Below are 17275 nucleotides of genomic sequence, written 5' to 3'. Positions count from 1 at the left end.
AAATAGATACGGCAGATGGAGTTTAATCCAGTTAAATGTGAGATGCTGCACTTTAGGAGATCAAATGTTAAGGAAAAGTATGCGGCTAATTGCAGGACCTTGAACAGCACTGATGTAGAGAAGGATCTTGGGGTTCAAGTCCATAGCCTCCTGAAAGTGGCCACAGAAGCAGATAAGGTAGTAAAGAAGGCCTATGGTATGCTTGCAATTATTGCTGGGGAAAATGAGTACAGATATTAAGATGTCATGTTGTAGTCTTATAAGGCTTTGTTTAGGTCACACTTAGAGCATTGCATTCAAATCTGGTCGGCCAGTTACAGGAAGGATAGAGAGGCTTTGTCAATAAAGTGTAACACTGGAAAAAGCACAGCAGCTCACACAGTACTTAAAGAGTATAACCTTTCAGGCATAACCCTTCTTCAGGACTGCTTTACCAGAAGAGGATTGGCAGGATGTTGCCTGACCGCGAAGGAGAGGCTAGAAAAAAGCTCAATTGTTCTCTCGAGCGGCAGAGGCTGCGGGGGGACTTATTAAAAGTTTATCAAATTATGTGATGCATGGTTAGGGCTGAGAGTCAGGATCTTTTTCCCAAGGTTAAAATGTCCAATGCTGGGAGGCAAGAATTGAAGGTGAGAGGGGCTAAGTTCAAAGAGACGTAAGGGTCAGGTTTTTTGGCACAGAGACTGATAAGAGTCTGGAATACACTGCCGTGCGTGATTGTGGAGGCCAGTAAACTGAGGGCATTTATGGCAGCACAGTGGCACAGTGGGTAGCCTGCTGCCTCACAGCGCCAGGGACCCGGGTTCGATTCCAATCTCAGGCAACTGTGTGGAGTTTGCACATTCTCCCTGTGTCTGTGTGGGTTTCTTCTGAGTGCTTTGCTTCCTCCCATTGTCCAAAGATGTGCAGGTTAGGTGAATTGACCATGCTAAATTATCCATAATGTTCAGCGATGTGTAGGTTAGGTGCATTAGTTGGGGGTAAATATAGGATGATAGGCTAGGGGAATGGGTCTGGGTGGGTTACTCTTCAGAGGGTCAGTGTGGACTTGTTGGGCTGAAGAGCCTGTTTCCACACTGTAGGTACTCTATGGGACTTTTAGATTAGCACAAGGATATACAAGAAATTTCAGTAAACCCTCTGATAAGGTTCCACATGGTAGGCTGCTCTGGAAATCAAGGGCAAGCTGGTAAACTGGATACAATATTGGATTGATGGTAGGAAACAGGGGGTAATAATGGAAGGATGCTTGTCAAACTGGAGGCCTGTGAGTAGTGGAGTACCTCAGCAGTCCATTATTGTTTGTTATCTATTTCAATGATTTGGATGAGGATATACAAGACACAGTAATTTTATTGGTAACACTAAAGTAGGCGGTATTGTGGACAGTGAGGACAGTTATCATAAATTGTAGCAGGACCTTGATCAGCTGGGGAAGTGGGTTGAGAAATGGCAAAGAATAAGTGTCTGGTCTTTCATTTTGGAAAGTCGAATCAAGATAGGAGTTTCACGGTGAATGATCGGGCCTGAAGGAGTGTAGTGGAACAGAGGGGCATTGGAGTTCACATTCACAGTTCCCTGAAAGTGGAGTCACAGGTAGACAGGGCAGAGAAGAAGGCTTTTGACACACTGGCCTTTATCAGCCAGGGCATTGAGCTTAGAAGTTGGGAAGTTATGTTGCAGTTGTACAGTGCATTGGTGAGGCCGCACTTGGAGTATTGTGTTCAGGTTTGATCATGTTGTTATAGGAATGATATTGTTAAACTGGAAAGAGTGCAGAAGAAATTTACAAGGATGTTGCCTGGACTCAAGTGTCTGAGTTATAGGGAGAGGTTGAACAAGCTAAGACTTTTTCCTTTGGAGCGTAAGAGACTGAGGGGAGACCTTATAGAGGTATATAATACTATGAGAGGCATGGTTAGGGTGAATGCACTCAGTCTTTTTCCCAGGTTTGGGACATCGAAGACTAGAGGGCATCAGTTTAAGATTATAGAGGGGAAAGAATAAAGGGAACCTGAGGCACAACCTTTTTACACAAAGGGTAGTACGTGTATGGAATAAGCAGCCAGTAAAAGTGGTTGGAGGAGGGTACGTTAACAACATTTAAAAGGCATTTGGACAAATACATGTATTGGAAAGGATTAGAAGGATATGGGCCAAGTGCAGGGAAATGGTGTTCGCATGGATGGACATTTTAGTTGGCATGGACCAGTTTGAGCCAAAGGGTCTGTCTCCATGCTGTAGGGCTCTATAGCTGTATGAATGGAGGGATATAGACCAATGGCAGGCAGAAGGGATTAGATTCATTTGGTGTCAGGTTTGGCAAAATATCGTGAATTGAAGGGCTCATTTCTGTGCTGTGCAGTTTTTGGTTCTAGGCCATTCAGTCTAACATTTCTGCATCAGCTCCCAAAAGAGCTTCCCAGTCCATACCATTGCTCCCTCATCCCTGGCTCTGTATCCCTCTCAACTCAATACTTTCAACTCTGTATCTTTTGAAATGTCCCTTGGAATCTGCCTCCACAATTCTCTCACATGACGTAATCCACATCCTAACAACTCTGAGTAAAGATGTTTCTCCTCATCTCCCTCCTAGCTCGCTTGCTGACAATCTTGAAGATGTAACCCCTCATTACTGATTGATGTATTATTGTCACGTGCGCTGAGATAAGGTGAAAAGTGTGGTTTTGTGTGCTCTATTACCGGATCGCGGCATATAATGTGCATTAGGCTAGCAGAACAGAGTACAGAATACAGTGTTGCAGCCCCAGAAAGAGGGAGAGAGATCAGAATTAACATTTGAGAGATCCATTCAAATGTCTGATAGCAGTGTGAAGAAGCTGTTTTTGAACATATTTGAAAAACGCATTTAAACCTTAAAATGTATTATCAACTCCTAATCATCGCTTCTCCAAATAGAATAAGTCCAATCTTTCTAATCATTCCCTGTATCTAAAATCCCTCATTACTGGTATCTTTCGAGTAAATCTCGTTTGAATTCTTTCCAGGGTTTGAACAACCTTCCTGAAATAATAAAGTTGCTCAGCATCATCCTCACAATTCGCTATTCTCCCTGGCTTAGTATCATCTGCCAATTACAAGATTTTGCTGACGACATCCATCTCCAACCCATTTATATAAATTAGAACAAATAAGGATCTAAACACCAATTCCTGGGAAACACTACTTTCAATTTGTCTCAATCTGAGAAATGCCAATTTATGCCTCCCCTCCGTTTCCTATCCTTTAGCCAACTTCTCATCCACATGGAATCACACTGTCTGCTACACATTGAATCACACTGTCTGCTACACATTGAATCACACTGTCTGCTACACCTTGAATCACACTGTCTGCTACACATTGAATCACACTGTCTTCTACACATTGAATCACACTGTATGCTACACATTGAATCACACTGTCTGCTAAACATTGAATCACATTGTCTTCTACGCATTGAATCACACTGTCTGCTACACATTGAATCACATTGTCTTCTACGCATTGAATCACATTGTCTTTACACATTGATTCACATTGTCTTTACACATTGATTCACATTGTCTTCTACGCATTGAATCACACTGTCTGCTACTGATTGAATCACACTGTCTACTACACATTGAATCACACTATCTGCTACACATTGAATCACACTGTCCGCTACACATTGAATCACATTGTCTTCTACGCATTGAATCACACTGTCTGCTACACCTTGAATCACACTCTCTGCTGCGCATTGAATCACACTGTATGCTACACATTGAATCACACTGTCTGCTACACATTGAATCACACTGTCTGCTACACATTGAATCACACTGTCTGCTACACATTGAATCACATTGTCTGCTACACATTGAATCAGTGGTGCTGGAAGAGCACAGCAATTCAGGCAGCATCCGAGGACAGGCAAAATCGACGTTTCGGGCAAAAGCCCTTCATCAGGCCCTTTATTCCTGATGAAGGGCTTTTGCCCGAAACGTCGATTTTGCCTGTCCTCGGATGCTGCCTGAATTGCTGTGCTCTTCCAGCACCACTGATCCAGAATCTGGTTTCCAGCATCTGCAGTCATTGTTTTTACCTCTACACATTGAATCACACTATCTGCTACACATTGAATCACATTGTCCGCTACACATTGAATCACACTGTCTACGACACATTGAATCACATTGTCCGCTACACATTGAATCACACTGTCTACTACACATTGAATCACATTGTCCGCTACACATTGAATCACACTGTCTACTACACATTGAATCACGCTGTCTACTACACATTGAATCACACTGCTACTTTTAAGCTGTTTGGCGGAAAGTATAGAGGGGATGTCAGAGGCGGGTTCTTTACGCAGAGAGTTGTGAGAGCATGGAATGCGTTGCCAGCAGCAGTTGTGGAAGTGAGGTCATTGGGGATATTTAAGAGACTGCTGGATATGCATATGGTCACAGAAATTTGAGGGTTCATACATTAGGTTTACCTTACATGAGGATCAACGGTTGGCACAACAGCCTGGGCTGAAGGGCCTGTTCTATGCTGTACTGTGCTATGTTCTAAAGAGACCCTGAAGTGCAGGTTCATAGCTCCTTGAAAGTGGAGTCGCAGGTAGATAGGATCGTGAAGAAGGCATCTGCTATGCTTTCCTCTATTGGTCAGAGTATTGAGTACAGGAGTTGGGAGGTCATGTTGCGGCTGTACAGGACATTGGTTAGGCCACTGTTGGAATATTGCGTGCAATTCTGGTCTCCTTCCTATCACAAAGATATTGTGAAACTTGAAAGGCTTCCGAAAAGATTTACAAGGATGTTGCCATGGTTGGACGATTTGTGCTATAGGGAGAGATTTAACAGGCTGGGGCTGTTTTCCCTGGAGCATCGGAGGCTGAGGGGTGACCTTATAGAGGTTTACAAATCTATAAGGGGCATGGATAGGATAAATAGACAAAGTCTTTTCCCTGTGGTTGTGGAATCCATAACTAGAGGGCATAGGTTTAGGGTGAGAGGGGAAAGATATAAAAGAGACCAAAGGGGCAACTTTTTCACGCAAAAGATAATACGTGTATGGAATGAGCTGCCAGAGGAAGTGGTGCAGGGTGGTATAATTGCAACATTTATGAGGCATTTGGATGGGTATATGATTAGGAAGGGTTTGGAGGGATATGGGCCGGGTGCTGGCAGGTGGGACTAGATTGGGTTGGGATATCTGGTTGGCATGGACACATTGGACCGAAGAGTCTGTTTCCGTGCTGTTCATCTCTATGACTCGACAACCGTATGACTCTGTCTTCTAGCTTCAAGCCTATTCTGTATCCAAATGGCTAGCTTTCCCTGTATTCCCTGAGATCCAACCTTGCTAACAAGTCTCTCATGGAGAACCTTCTCCAACTGAAGTCCATATAGATCATGTCCACCGCTCTGCCCTTACCAATCTTCTTTGTTACTTCTTCAAAAAACTCAATCAAGTGAGTGAGACATGATTTCCCATGCACAAAGCCATGCTGCCTACCCCTAATCAGTCCTTGCCTTTCCAAACATGAAAATCCTGACCCTCAGTGTTCCCTCCAACAACTTGCCCACCACCGACATCAGGCTCACTGGCTTGTGCTTATCACCTTTCTTAAATATTGGTACCACGTTAGCCTACTTCCAGTCTTCCAGCACTTCATCTGTGACTATTGATGATACAAATCTCTCTTATTTCTCAGTTCCACCCAAGTAACTTCCCTGGATGTATTTCTAGGAATATTCTCCCTATGTGGGCGGCACGGTGGCACAGTGGTTAGCACTGCTGCCTCACAGCGCCAGAGACCCAGGTTCAATTCCCGACTCAGGCGACTGACTGTTGGAGTTTGCACATTCTCCCCGTGTCTGCGTGGGTTTCCTCCGGGTGCTCCGGTTTCCTCCCACAGTCCAAAGATGTGCGGGTCAGGTGAATTGGCCATGCTAAATTGCCCGTAGTGTTAGGTTAAAGGGGTAAATGTAGGGGTATGGGTGGGTTGCGCTTCGGCGGGTCGGTGTGGACTTGTTGGGCCGAAGGGCCTGTTTCCACACTGTAAGTAATCTAATCTAATCTATGTACAGCTGTAACATTATCCCTTATCAAAAATGTGACTCACCCTCCTCTCTTGCCTCCCTTTCTATCCTTCCTGTAACATTTGCATCCTGGAACATTAAGTTGTCAGTCCTGTCCATCCGTGAGCCATGTTTTTATAATTGCTATGATATTCCAGCTTCTAGCCATATTCTGAGTTTATTTGTCTTCCCTGTTAGGCCCCTTACATTGAAATAACTTGGCCATATCCCTCCAAACCCTTCCTATTCATATCACCATCCAGATGCCTTTTAAATGTTGTAATTGTACCAGCCTCCACCACTTCCTCTGGCAGCTCATTCCATACATGCACCACCTTCTGCGTGAAAAAGTTGTCTCTTAGGTCTCATATCTTTCCCTTCTCACCTTAAACCTATGCCCTCTAGTTCTGGACTCCCCCACCTAGGGAAAAGACCTTGTCTATTTATGCTATCCATGCCTCTCATGATTTTATAAACCTCTATAAGGTCACTCCTCAGCCTCCAAAAACAGCCCCAACCCATTCAACCTCTGCCTCTAGCTCAAATCCTCCAGCCATAGCAACATCCTTGTCTATTTTTGTCTGAACCCCTTCAAGTTGTGATGGCACTTAGAAACCCAAACGCACCTCAAAAGGGATATGTACTTTCACGTGTACATACATAGCTAGTTTTAAGTTCAACGTCAAGAATTGCAAGTTCCCTTGTTGGTTTTGTTATATTAACTGTTATTATATCTGTTCATGTTGATCAGACCTATTTACAATTCTGAGCTCACCTAAAACCCCAATACCTCATGCACTGTGGGACTCACCAGTTTGGCCGGGGGTGTAAACTGGCTGATCGGTTTGAATGAAAATGTAACCCTTTTTGTCAGACAGTTTGATAGGGACCATCCTTCGCTGCTGGAGAAGTTCCCGACTCTCAGCGGCCAGGTAAATATACTTTTGCCGACGTCGCCACAGAGAAAGCTCCTTTACCTTCTTTGGGGAAACCTGCAAGTGTGAACAAAGACATGTACACATGTTAATTCTATTTCTTATTCCACAATCGCTGCCAGTTCTGCTTCTGCTTCTCCAATACTTTTTGCTTTATATTTAAGACATTTTTTTTACCTTTCTTTTTCCTTCTGTTACAATTTTTTTTAGAATCTCTATCGTGTGGAAACAGACCCTTCAGCCCAACAAGTCCACACCGACCCTCCAAAGAGTATCCCACTCTCAATATTTTTCATGTCATTCATTTCCTCCTCCTGATGTTTTGCTTCAAAGACCAAATCATCAGTTTGAAATAACAGTACGGAACCCATAAATGTAAATACCATCAAATAAATAAGAATACTCATATATTAAACGTATTCCAGTTCACTTAGATGTCAAATATGTCTGAAGATTAATTATCGACTTCAGCATGAAAACCATGCTTAATGTCAATTTCTTTTTCTTTTACTTCGAATTACACAATTACATAAGTGCCCTCACCAATCCTTCTTGAAAATCAATCAAATATTTCAGTTTTCCCCATTCTTTTCAGAGATGGACTCAAATGTGGAAATGATTTTCTTTGTCATTACAGTTCTCCTAATGTACTGAGTACTTCCAGTGTTTTCTGTTTTCTTTTATTTCATGATATGTATTAGTCCGTTTATAATTACAAAGCAGAATCAGGTGGAGATTGTAGAGCTTGTTTCTTGCTAAACAAAGGAAAAGAAGTCACAACATTTGTTGCCAATTGAATATCTGTCGATGTATAATGGTGCGACTGTAGAAAGCAAGAACTACCCAGTAAATGTTCAAATTTAGATCTAGATTACTTACAGTGTGGAAACAGGCCCTTCAGCCCAAAAAGTCCACACCGACCCTCCGAAGCGCAACCCACCCATTCCCCTATATTTACCCCTTTTACCTCACACTATGGGCAATTTAGCATGGCCAATTCACCTGACCTGCACATCTTTGGACTGTGAGAGGAAACCGGAGCACCCAGAGGAAACCTACACTGACATGGGGAGAATGTGCAAACTCCACACAGTCGCCTGAGTCAGGAATTGAACCCAGGTCTCTGGCGCTGTGAGGCAGCAGTGCTCACCACTGTGCCACCATGCCACCCCCAATGTTGAATCATTTTTTTCTATCTATATTTTTTGAGTTACAAAAAACAGAGTTAACACAGCCCATCGAGTGTGTTACACAGTTTTCACTTTTATTTTCAAAGGAGACAATGATGACAGTATTCTACTTAAGAATAAGTGTGAACTATTCATTAAATTAAGCATACTCAAAGTGAAGTACTTCAGGAAACTACCAACTTGAAAGTGAAAGGATAAATAAATAACATCCTAGGTTGTCAAAAGAAACAAGGGACGATATACTGAATGCTCTGAGGATAATGTTGTAAGCTAGTTTGTCTTACTTTCTGTGGTAGTCAAATTGTTAGAATCAATCCTAAGTGATCAGATTGACTGACAAGACAGACTTGTCAGGAATAGTCAGCATGGCTTTGTTAAGGGAACCTAATGCTTTCCAAATTTGATTGAATTTGATGCATCTTGGTGTGCAAGTACACAGGTCCCTAAAGGTAGCAGTACATGGAAATAAGATAGGAATAAAGTCATATGAAATGCACTCCTTCACTGGCAATATTATGGAACACAAAATTATGAATAGAACGATGAAACTGTATCAGATACTGGTGAGGCCACATCTGGTGTATTGTGTGAGGTTCTGGTCAACACACGACAGGAATGATATAATTGCTGTGGAGACAGTGCAGAAAAGATTTACTAGAATGTTGCCAGGAATCAAAACTTGTAGCTATGATGAAGTTGTTTCCTTTCAAACAAAGAAGGCTGAAGAATGACATAATTGAGGTATACAAAATTTTAAGAGGGAGATGTACAGTAGAGAGGAGGAGTATATTCCTTTGGTAGAGAGTTAAGAAAGTAGTGGTCATGGGTTCAAGCTAAGTGGCAAAGGTTGAGGGAAGGTGAGAAAAAACTTCTTTCATGCAGAGGGTGGTGGGAGTCTGTAATTCACTGCTCGAGTTGGCGATAGAAGCAGAGACACAGATCTTTTTAAAAATACCTGAACCTACACCTCAAGTGTTGTAAACTGCAAGACCAGGCTGTATGCATGACATTAGAAAGGGCATCTAGGTGTCTTTCGGTCAGCACGGACAAAATGGGCTAAATGTTTCTATCTGGTGTGACAGAGGGGATGTTGTGTATGGTGTAAATGTGATACATTGGAGAAGAGAAGTTTCAGGTTAACTTTTATGTTTGGTGCTCCAATGATTGGCATGGGGTCCAAAAGGATGTTGGGTCTAAGCAGAGCAGTGGGGAAATATCATCTCCACATTTTAGTGACCAGAAAAAAAGAGAGACTCCAGAAGAATGTGGTCCCTCCCTATTGCCAGATGCAAGCATGTTTCGGAGCAGCAGCACAATACTTTCAAGGTTGGGGGCAAATGGCCAATGGCTGTGGTACACATTGGTACGTGATTAAGTCCTAGAGCCAGATATATAGAGTTAGTATTTAAGATTAGATTAGATTACAGATTACATTACAGTGTGGAAACAGCCCCTTCGGCCCAACAAGTCCACACCGAAGCGCAACCCACCCATAACCCTACATTTCCTCCTTACCTAACACTACGGGCAATTTAGGATGGCCAATTCACCTGACCTGCACATCTTTGGATTGTGGGAGGAAACCGGAGCACCCGGAGGAAACCCACGCAGACGCGGGGAGAATGTGCAAACTCCACACAGTCAGTCGCCTGAGGCGGGAATTGAACCCGGGTCTCAGGCACTGTGAGGCAGCAGTGCTAACCACTGTGCCACCGTGCCGCCCTTAAATTGAAAGGAAGAATCCCAATTGCAGTACTCTCAGAATTACCTCCAATGATACTGCTCACAAGAACAAAATTAAAAGTGTAAGCCAGATGATTATTTAGGAGATGTGGGAGTAAGATTCTAGGCATGTTCGGGGCAAGATAGAACTAGTAATAGAAGGTTGGAGGTATCTGGGCAAGACAGACACCAGTGATCTCAGTTCAGGATGAGATGGTGCTTGCTAATGTTTTCCAAGAGTGTTACTGGGTGTAGAAAGCTAAGCAAGGAAGCAGAAGAGGTGGAAAGAAGATTAGAATCAATGGACAAATGTAAGAAGCAAAATTGCAATGTGGAATAAAACAAGGAGGAATGATTGGACCATCATGGAAAATTAAAAAAAAAGAAAATTTCAAGCAAAATTGAAGATAAGTCTAAATACTTGTTTCTTCATATATGGATAATTAGCAATAATGTGCATGAGGCATCAGCAACAATAGATATAATATAATATAATATATCATATTATGTACTTGAGATTGCAGAGGCATGACTGAAGGTCGACCAAGGATCAGTACTCAACTCACAGCGTATTCAAAGAGAGACAAGAAAGTAAAGAGAGTTGGGTTTATAGAGGAGTAGAGTATACTCTGAGGAAGACTTTTGTTTCAGGAAATCATGATGTGGAATTTGTATGCATCAAGATATGAAACACTAAGCTGCTGAAAATGTTGTTGGAAAAATCTATAAGCCTCAAAATAATAGTGGAGACCTCCTGGAGGACATTAAAGCTGAAATTAGAAATACATGCGATAAGAGTACAATTGTAACCATGGGTGACTTTAATCACATAGAGTTTGGACAAACAAAACGAGTCATTGAATTATGGAGGGGCATTTCCTGTAGTGTGCACATGATGATTCTGCTTGAAAAAATACATTGAGAAAACAACCAGACTGTGCACAGTGCAATAAGGAAATATTAAATGGAACCAGCTTGTTGCGTGGGTTCCCCAGTGTGCTTCATGATGGAACACTTTGTTAAGATAAAGTGGGAACTATTTGAATCCGAACCTCGAAGCCTGAATCTAATAAAATGAAACATTAGTTTAAAAAACTGATAATTAGCAAGAATAAATTGGAGAATCTTTAACAAGTGGTTGACCCAAACACACAGCACACCACCCCTGCCCCAGCCCTCCAAATAGTGTTTCAGTGTTGTGTGTTTCTGTGCAGATGCAGGTCTAATTTGTGAATGACACAATGACATAAAAAGCTGTGGAACAGTGTGCAAGATGCCTCCAAAAATGCATGTTTGCTTTCTGCCCCATGACTCCATTGTTGGCAGAGAGTGCTATTTGGAATACAGATACCATTAGGTCCAGGGAGGAGACAGTTAACATTGGCTAAAAGATGCATCAAGGGTGAGGATTGGAGACAATTTCAAATGCTGCAATGGAGGGCTAAATGTTTGAATTTAGAATTTGAACATAAAATTACAGAATCATTCCTGATGAAGGGCTTATGTCTGAAACATCGATTCTCCTGCTCCTCGGATGCTGCCTGACCTGCCGTGCTTTTCCAGCACCACACTCTCGACTCTGATCTCCAGCATCTGCAGTCCTCACTTTCCCCTAGCATGATAATTGACCATAAAATATGTACAGAAGAAAATATGTTCAATAAAATATGTACAGAAGAAAATAATGATTTATGAAGACAAATCCAGATCACCTGCAGTCAGAAGCCAAAGAAATTATACTGGGATCATGCGTTTGGTTTCTGTCTTCATAGAATAAGACACAACGATGTTGCCAGACTCTATGACTCTAAAAATGGATCACCGAAAGGGTAAAATTGAAGGAAATCAATTGAAGGTTGCCAAGATTTGGAGATGCTGGTGTTGGACTTGGTTGGACAAAGATAAAAATCACACAACACCAGGTTATAGTCAAACAAGTTTACTTGGAAGCACGACTTCTCGGAGCGCCACTCCTTCATCAGGTCAGAAGGTTGGTGGATATGAATGTTTGGGATGCACCACATGTGATGTCTTGCCTGATCTCACGATTACATACACTGTTAAATTATTGTGAATGCCATTCAGGGAAAGTAAAATTTGACATGCTGTCACCATTATGGGTCTAGATTACAACGGTCAGGATCCATCTCTATTTAATATCCTGCCTTCATATCTCCATCTTCGTTTCCCACTTTGCAAGAAGGATTAAAATTGACTTCTTTAATCACGCTTTGTTCTTTGCGCCAGGGACGCCATTCTGGCGAGTGTGCTGAACGATAAATGTTGCATGCATATTTTGGAATGTGCATTTGAAACATCTAAATATTCAACTTCGATCTTTATTCTGAATTATATTTTGTTGGGGACTCACCATGATTGTTTTTGTCTCCTGGAAATTGTTTGCTGAAGTTAGTGTAAAAAATGCCGTCTCTGAACATTTCTTCCTTCTGATTATGTCCCAGCAATAAACTTGAAAGTGAACAGTGTCAATGCCATCATGTAGTTGAATAGTGACAGTTTCCTCCACCCCAATGTGAATGATATTCGGGGCAGTAATCAGATAGCTGGAAAAAAAGCCAAAATAAATCAGTACAATTACATTTTTTTCTAGTAACCTTCCCACACAGATGTGCCCTCTCTCTCTTGGAATTACCTCTGGTCCAATATCCCACCACTATATTTTCCCTTCGCAGTTATGGACTTTTGTCCATCTCTATTTTAAACTCTCCAAGACTGTCAACTCTGAACTCTGATATTCCCTGTGAAGTCTCATTACTGCCCACTTAGTTTGTTTCTTAAAACCTAACATTAAACCGAGCTTTCGGTCACAATGTGCTAACGTTTCCTGGCGGGCTCATTGTCAAATTACATTTGTTGATCAGAACTGCAAAGCAGTCTGGGGTATTTCATTCAAGGTACTGCATAAGTACATATTATAGTTGAAATCAGTGGAAGAAGGCAGGCACCAAGTTTTTATTGATCCCCTACATCCTTTTGACATTTTTGATCCAAAAGAGATCTTATTTTCATTCTGTTGCTGTTAAAAATTTTCTTTTTGTTGTGGTATTAATACATTATATAGCAATCTGTCTTTTTTTTACTGATCATCTCCTTGGAATCCGGTAAGTAGCTTCCTATTGATGTGTGCAGTATATTAGAGATGCTCAGATTCATTTAGGATGGCATTATGAGTGAATAATAAGCACTTACACTTTGATTCAGTACCTTGATTTTCTCGATTACTAATATCCACTTCAACACAAAATCAGTCAAGAGTCAAGTTATCTGTCTATGTCATTATCGGTAACAGTGACCATAGAATCCCCATCGTGTGGAAACCTGCACTTCAGCCCAACAAGTCTACACCAACCTCTCTGAAGAATAACCCACCCAGACCCATTCCACTCCCCTGTTATCCTACATTTACCCCTGACTAATGCAACTAACCCACACATCCCTGAACATTATGGGCAATTTTGCACGGCCAATCCACCTTACCTGCGCATCTTTGGACTGTGGGAGGAAACCAGAGCAGCCAGTGGAAGCCCACACAGACATGGGCAGAATGTGCAAACTCCACACAGACAGGCACCCCAGGCTGGAATCGAACACAGGCCCCTGGTGATGTGAGGCAGCAGGGCTAACCACTGAGCCACCATAGCGCCTCCTTGTGGTGATGAAGCCCGACCTTCACATTAAGAATACCATCTAACTTGCTGTGTGGAGGTATCTGTGTGCTAAATGGAACAGACTTTGAACAAATCTAGCACCTCAAGACCGGGCATCCATGAGGTGTTGTGGACCATTAACAGCAGTAGAATTGGACTCCAACACAATCTGTAACCTCATGGCTAAACATATCCTCCATTCAGCTATTATCATCAAACCAGGTATCAATCCTGCTTCAATGGAGAGTGCAGGAGTGATTGTCAAGAGTAGCATGAGGCATATCTTAAAGTGAGGTGTCATATTGGTGAAACTACCAAACGGCTTGTATGTCAAACAGCTTAAGCATCAAGTGATAGACAGAGTAAATGATCCCACCAATCAACATATCAGATCTAAGCTCTGCACTCCTGTGACATTGGGTCGTGAATAGTGGTGGACAACTGAACAACTCCCTGGAGGAGGAGGCTCTGCAAGAATCCCCATCCTCAATGATGGAATAGCCCAAGCCAAAAGGAAAGGCTGAAACATTCACAACAATCAATAGTCACAAGTGCCCAATGAATGATCAATCTTGGCCTCTTTCTATAGTACCCATCATCACAGATAGCCATCTTCAGCCAATGCTTTGCACTCCATGTGATATCAAGAAATGTTTGCAGACACTGGGTCCTGCAAAGGCAATGTGCCCAAACAACATTCCGGCAAAAGTCCTGAAGAGTTGTGGCCCAAAATGGGCTGCCGTCCCAGCCATGCTGTTCCAACACAGCTACAATGCTGGCATCCACCCAGCAATGTGGAAATTTGCTCAGGTATGTCCTGTACACAAAAAAAGCAGAACAAATTCAACCCAGTCAATTGCCATCCATCAGTCTACTTTCCATCATTGGTTAAGTAATGGAAGGTGTCATCAACAGTGTAACCAAACACATCTGTTGAGCAATAACCTGCTCTGTGATGCCCAATTTTGGTTCTACAAAGGTCACTCAGCTCCTGACCTCATTACAGCCTTGGTTCAAACATGGAGAAAAAAGCTGAATTCCAGAAACAAGGCAAGACTGACAGCCCTTGACATCAAGGCTGCATTCGATGAGTGTAGCATCAAGGCACCCAAACCAAATTGAAATCAATTGGTATCAGGGGCAAACTCTTCTTTGGTTACAGTCATATCTGGTACAGAGGAAGGTGGTTGTGGTTGTCAGAAGTCAGTCATCTCACCTCTAGGACATCTCTGCATGAGTTACCCAGAGGTCCAATGATCTTCAGAGGCTTCATCAATGACTTTCAGAAGATCAGAAGTGAGGATGTTTGCTGATGATCGCACAATGTCCAGCATCATTCATGACTCCCCAGATGCTGAGGAGAAAGTGAGGACTGCAGATGCTGGAGATCAGAGCTGAAAATGTGTTGCTGGAAAAGCGCAGCAGGTCAGGCAGCATCCAAGGAGCAGGAGAATCGATGTTTCGGGCATGAGACCTTCTTCAGGAAGGGCTCATGCCCGAAACATTGATTCTCCTGCTCCTTGGATGCTGCCTGACCTGCTGCGCTTTTCCAGCAACACATTTTCACCTCCCCAGATGCTGAAGCAATTTATGTTCAAATGCAAGATGCTCTGGACAATATGGACTGATAAGTGGTGAGTAACATTTATGCTACACAAATGCCTGGAAATCACCATTTCAATCGCTACCCCTTGACATTCAATTGTATCAATGAATCCCCCACTAACAACAACCTTGGGGTTACCATTGACCAAAGACTCAACACAGACACAATGGCTACAAGAACAAGTCAGAGACTAGGGATACTGTGGCAAGTAACTCATCTTCTAACCCCCCAAATACTGTCCACCCTCTACAAAGCACAAGCCAGGAGTATGATGGAATACCCCCTACTTGTCTGGATGGGTGCAGCCCCAACAACACTCAATAAGCTTGATATCATTTAGGACAACAGATTGTTTGATTTTCACACAGGGCCAACATCCACCCCCTCCACCAACGACATTCAGTAGCAGCAGTGTGTACTATCTGCAAGATGCACCCCAGAAATTCACCAAAGATCCTCAGGCAGCACTTTCCAAACCCACGAACCTTTCCCTTTCGAAGGACAAGGACAGTGGATACATGGGAACACCACCATCTGCAAGCTCCCCTCCAAGCCATTCACCATCTTGAAATATATCACCGTTGCTTCACTGGCACTGGGTCAAAATTCTAGAATTTGGTCCCTAACGGCGTGTGGGTCAGGTGGACTACACCTACCGGTGGACTGACATGGTTCAAAAAGGCATCTCACCACCACCTTCAAGGGCAATTAGGAATGGACAATAAAAATGTTGGCCAGCCAATGATATTCACATCCTGCAAAAGAATACAGCAAACCTATATATGGAAATGCATTTACATCGAGTTGTTCAAAATTCATGTCTCCAGGTATTCACACAATTTATTCCAGTTCACACAATCAGTCAGAATGAGCAAACAGCAAAAGAGGGTAGATATTCAAGACAATGACCTCTCTGGTTCAGCAGATCTGATTACTATGCAGGATTTAGTGAGGCATTTATGAATTCATTGCCAACAGTTGCACCTTATAAAGCTTACTCGCTCAAAGACTAATCCTCTACACGAGGGATTTCTAATGTCAGAATTGCTACTTTATAGCCATAAGCATAGTTGTAACATGCTCCTGATTTTATTTTGGGGGACAACAAAACAATTGGAAATTGTGAAATGTATTACTGGGAAATATTATTTGTATAAAATTCCTACTGGACTTCAGATTGTGCAAGGCATGAGTGTATGGGCCTAACAGTTCCATTGTGACTTCCTCATGTCCTACAGAAAGACAGCAGGTAATTAGGAAAATACAAAATGATATTGCGTAAAGGCACTGGAAATTTCTATTTGAAGACAAAATCATTCCTACATACTGGATGTTGTTTTAAATTTGTATTCTAGGTACTCGGTGCTTGGAAATAATTTTTAACCATGGCAAGGAATAAACTTTAATGGCAATGATGACTAAAAAGGAAGGTTCGCTTTCTATTAATCCTTCGACTTGCATTGTTCATGAATTTTTTAACGTTTGCGTTGATGCACACAGTGCTTAGAAGGTATGCAGCTCCTGATCGATCTAGCTGATATTGTCTGTACAACTTCTGGGTTGCAACCAAACCAATAAACCTGCCTCATAGTTTCCAGATGTATGCAACCAGGATTAGAAACTATATTAATGTACTTACGAAGGTGCTCGCTCAGTTGCTGATGCAACCACATAAAGACACCAGAGAAGAAGTAACACCTTCATGGTGAAAATGGAAACCAGACTCTCTGCGAAACTGATAGACAATTCCAGATGTATCAATACGTTTAACTGCAAAGATCTAAGTCACTCCTCCATGTAAATACAGACTGTCAATAATATCGATCGCCAATTAATTATTCACTTCATGCAATCCTGTTTGGCGTCTGAATGACTTCACATTGCTGTAATTTGAAAGGAACAGTTGGACAAATATAATAAAGATTAAAAACATGTTGGAAGTATAGACCAAATAAGAATCTCAAAGTTCTGAGTGGGGATTGTTATACGTTGTAATTATGTGTCATAGAAGCATAGCAACCCGACAGAACAGAAAGAGGCCATTTGGCTTATCAATTCTGTACCTGCCCAC

The 17275-nt window shown here is 42.2% G+C and overlaps 1 protein-coding gene across 1 annotated transcript in view; it reads right to left on the bottom strand.

Annotated features, from left to right (window-relative positions):
- LOC122541279 (complement C4-like) overlaps positions 1-16996 on the bottom strand; it is a 327363-nt gene extending 310367 nt beyond the window's left edge. The window contains exons 1-3 of the mRNA XM_087979764.1: positions 16844-16996; positions 12302-12494; positions 6895-7075 (exon numbers count right to left, since the gene is read on the bottom strand). Of these exons, the coding sequence (XP_087835890.1) occupies positions 6895-7075; positions 12302-12494; positions 16844-16908 (439 nt within the window). The 5' untranslated portion in view covers positions 16909-16996. The remainder of the gene's footprint in view (positions 1-6894; positions 7076-12301; positions 12495-16843) is intronic.
- Between the last annotated feature and the right edge of the window lie 279 nt (positions 16997-17275).

This window comes from Chiloscyllium plagiosum, unplaced genomic scaffold, assembly GCF_037043375.1.
Source record: "Chiloscyllium plagiosum isolate Xiang-an unplaced genomic scaffold, Cpla_swu_hap1 HiC_scaffold_35, whole genome shotgun sequence".
Lineage (NCBI taxonomy): Eukaryota > Metazoa > Chordata > Chondrichthyes > Orectolobiformes > Hemiscylliidae > Chiloscyllium > Chiloscyllium plagiosum.
Note: the sequence above shows the minus strand (reverse complement) of the source record. Positions and strands in the feature narration are given on the sequence as shown.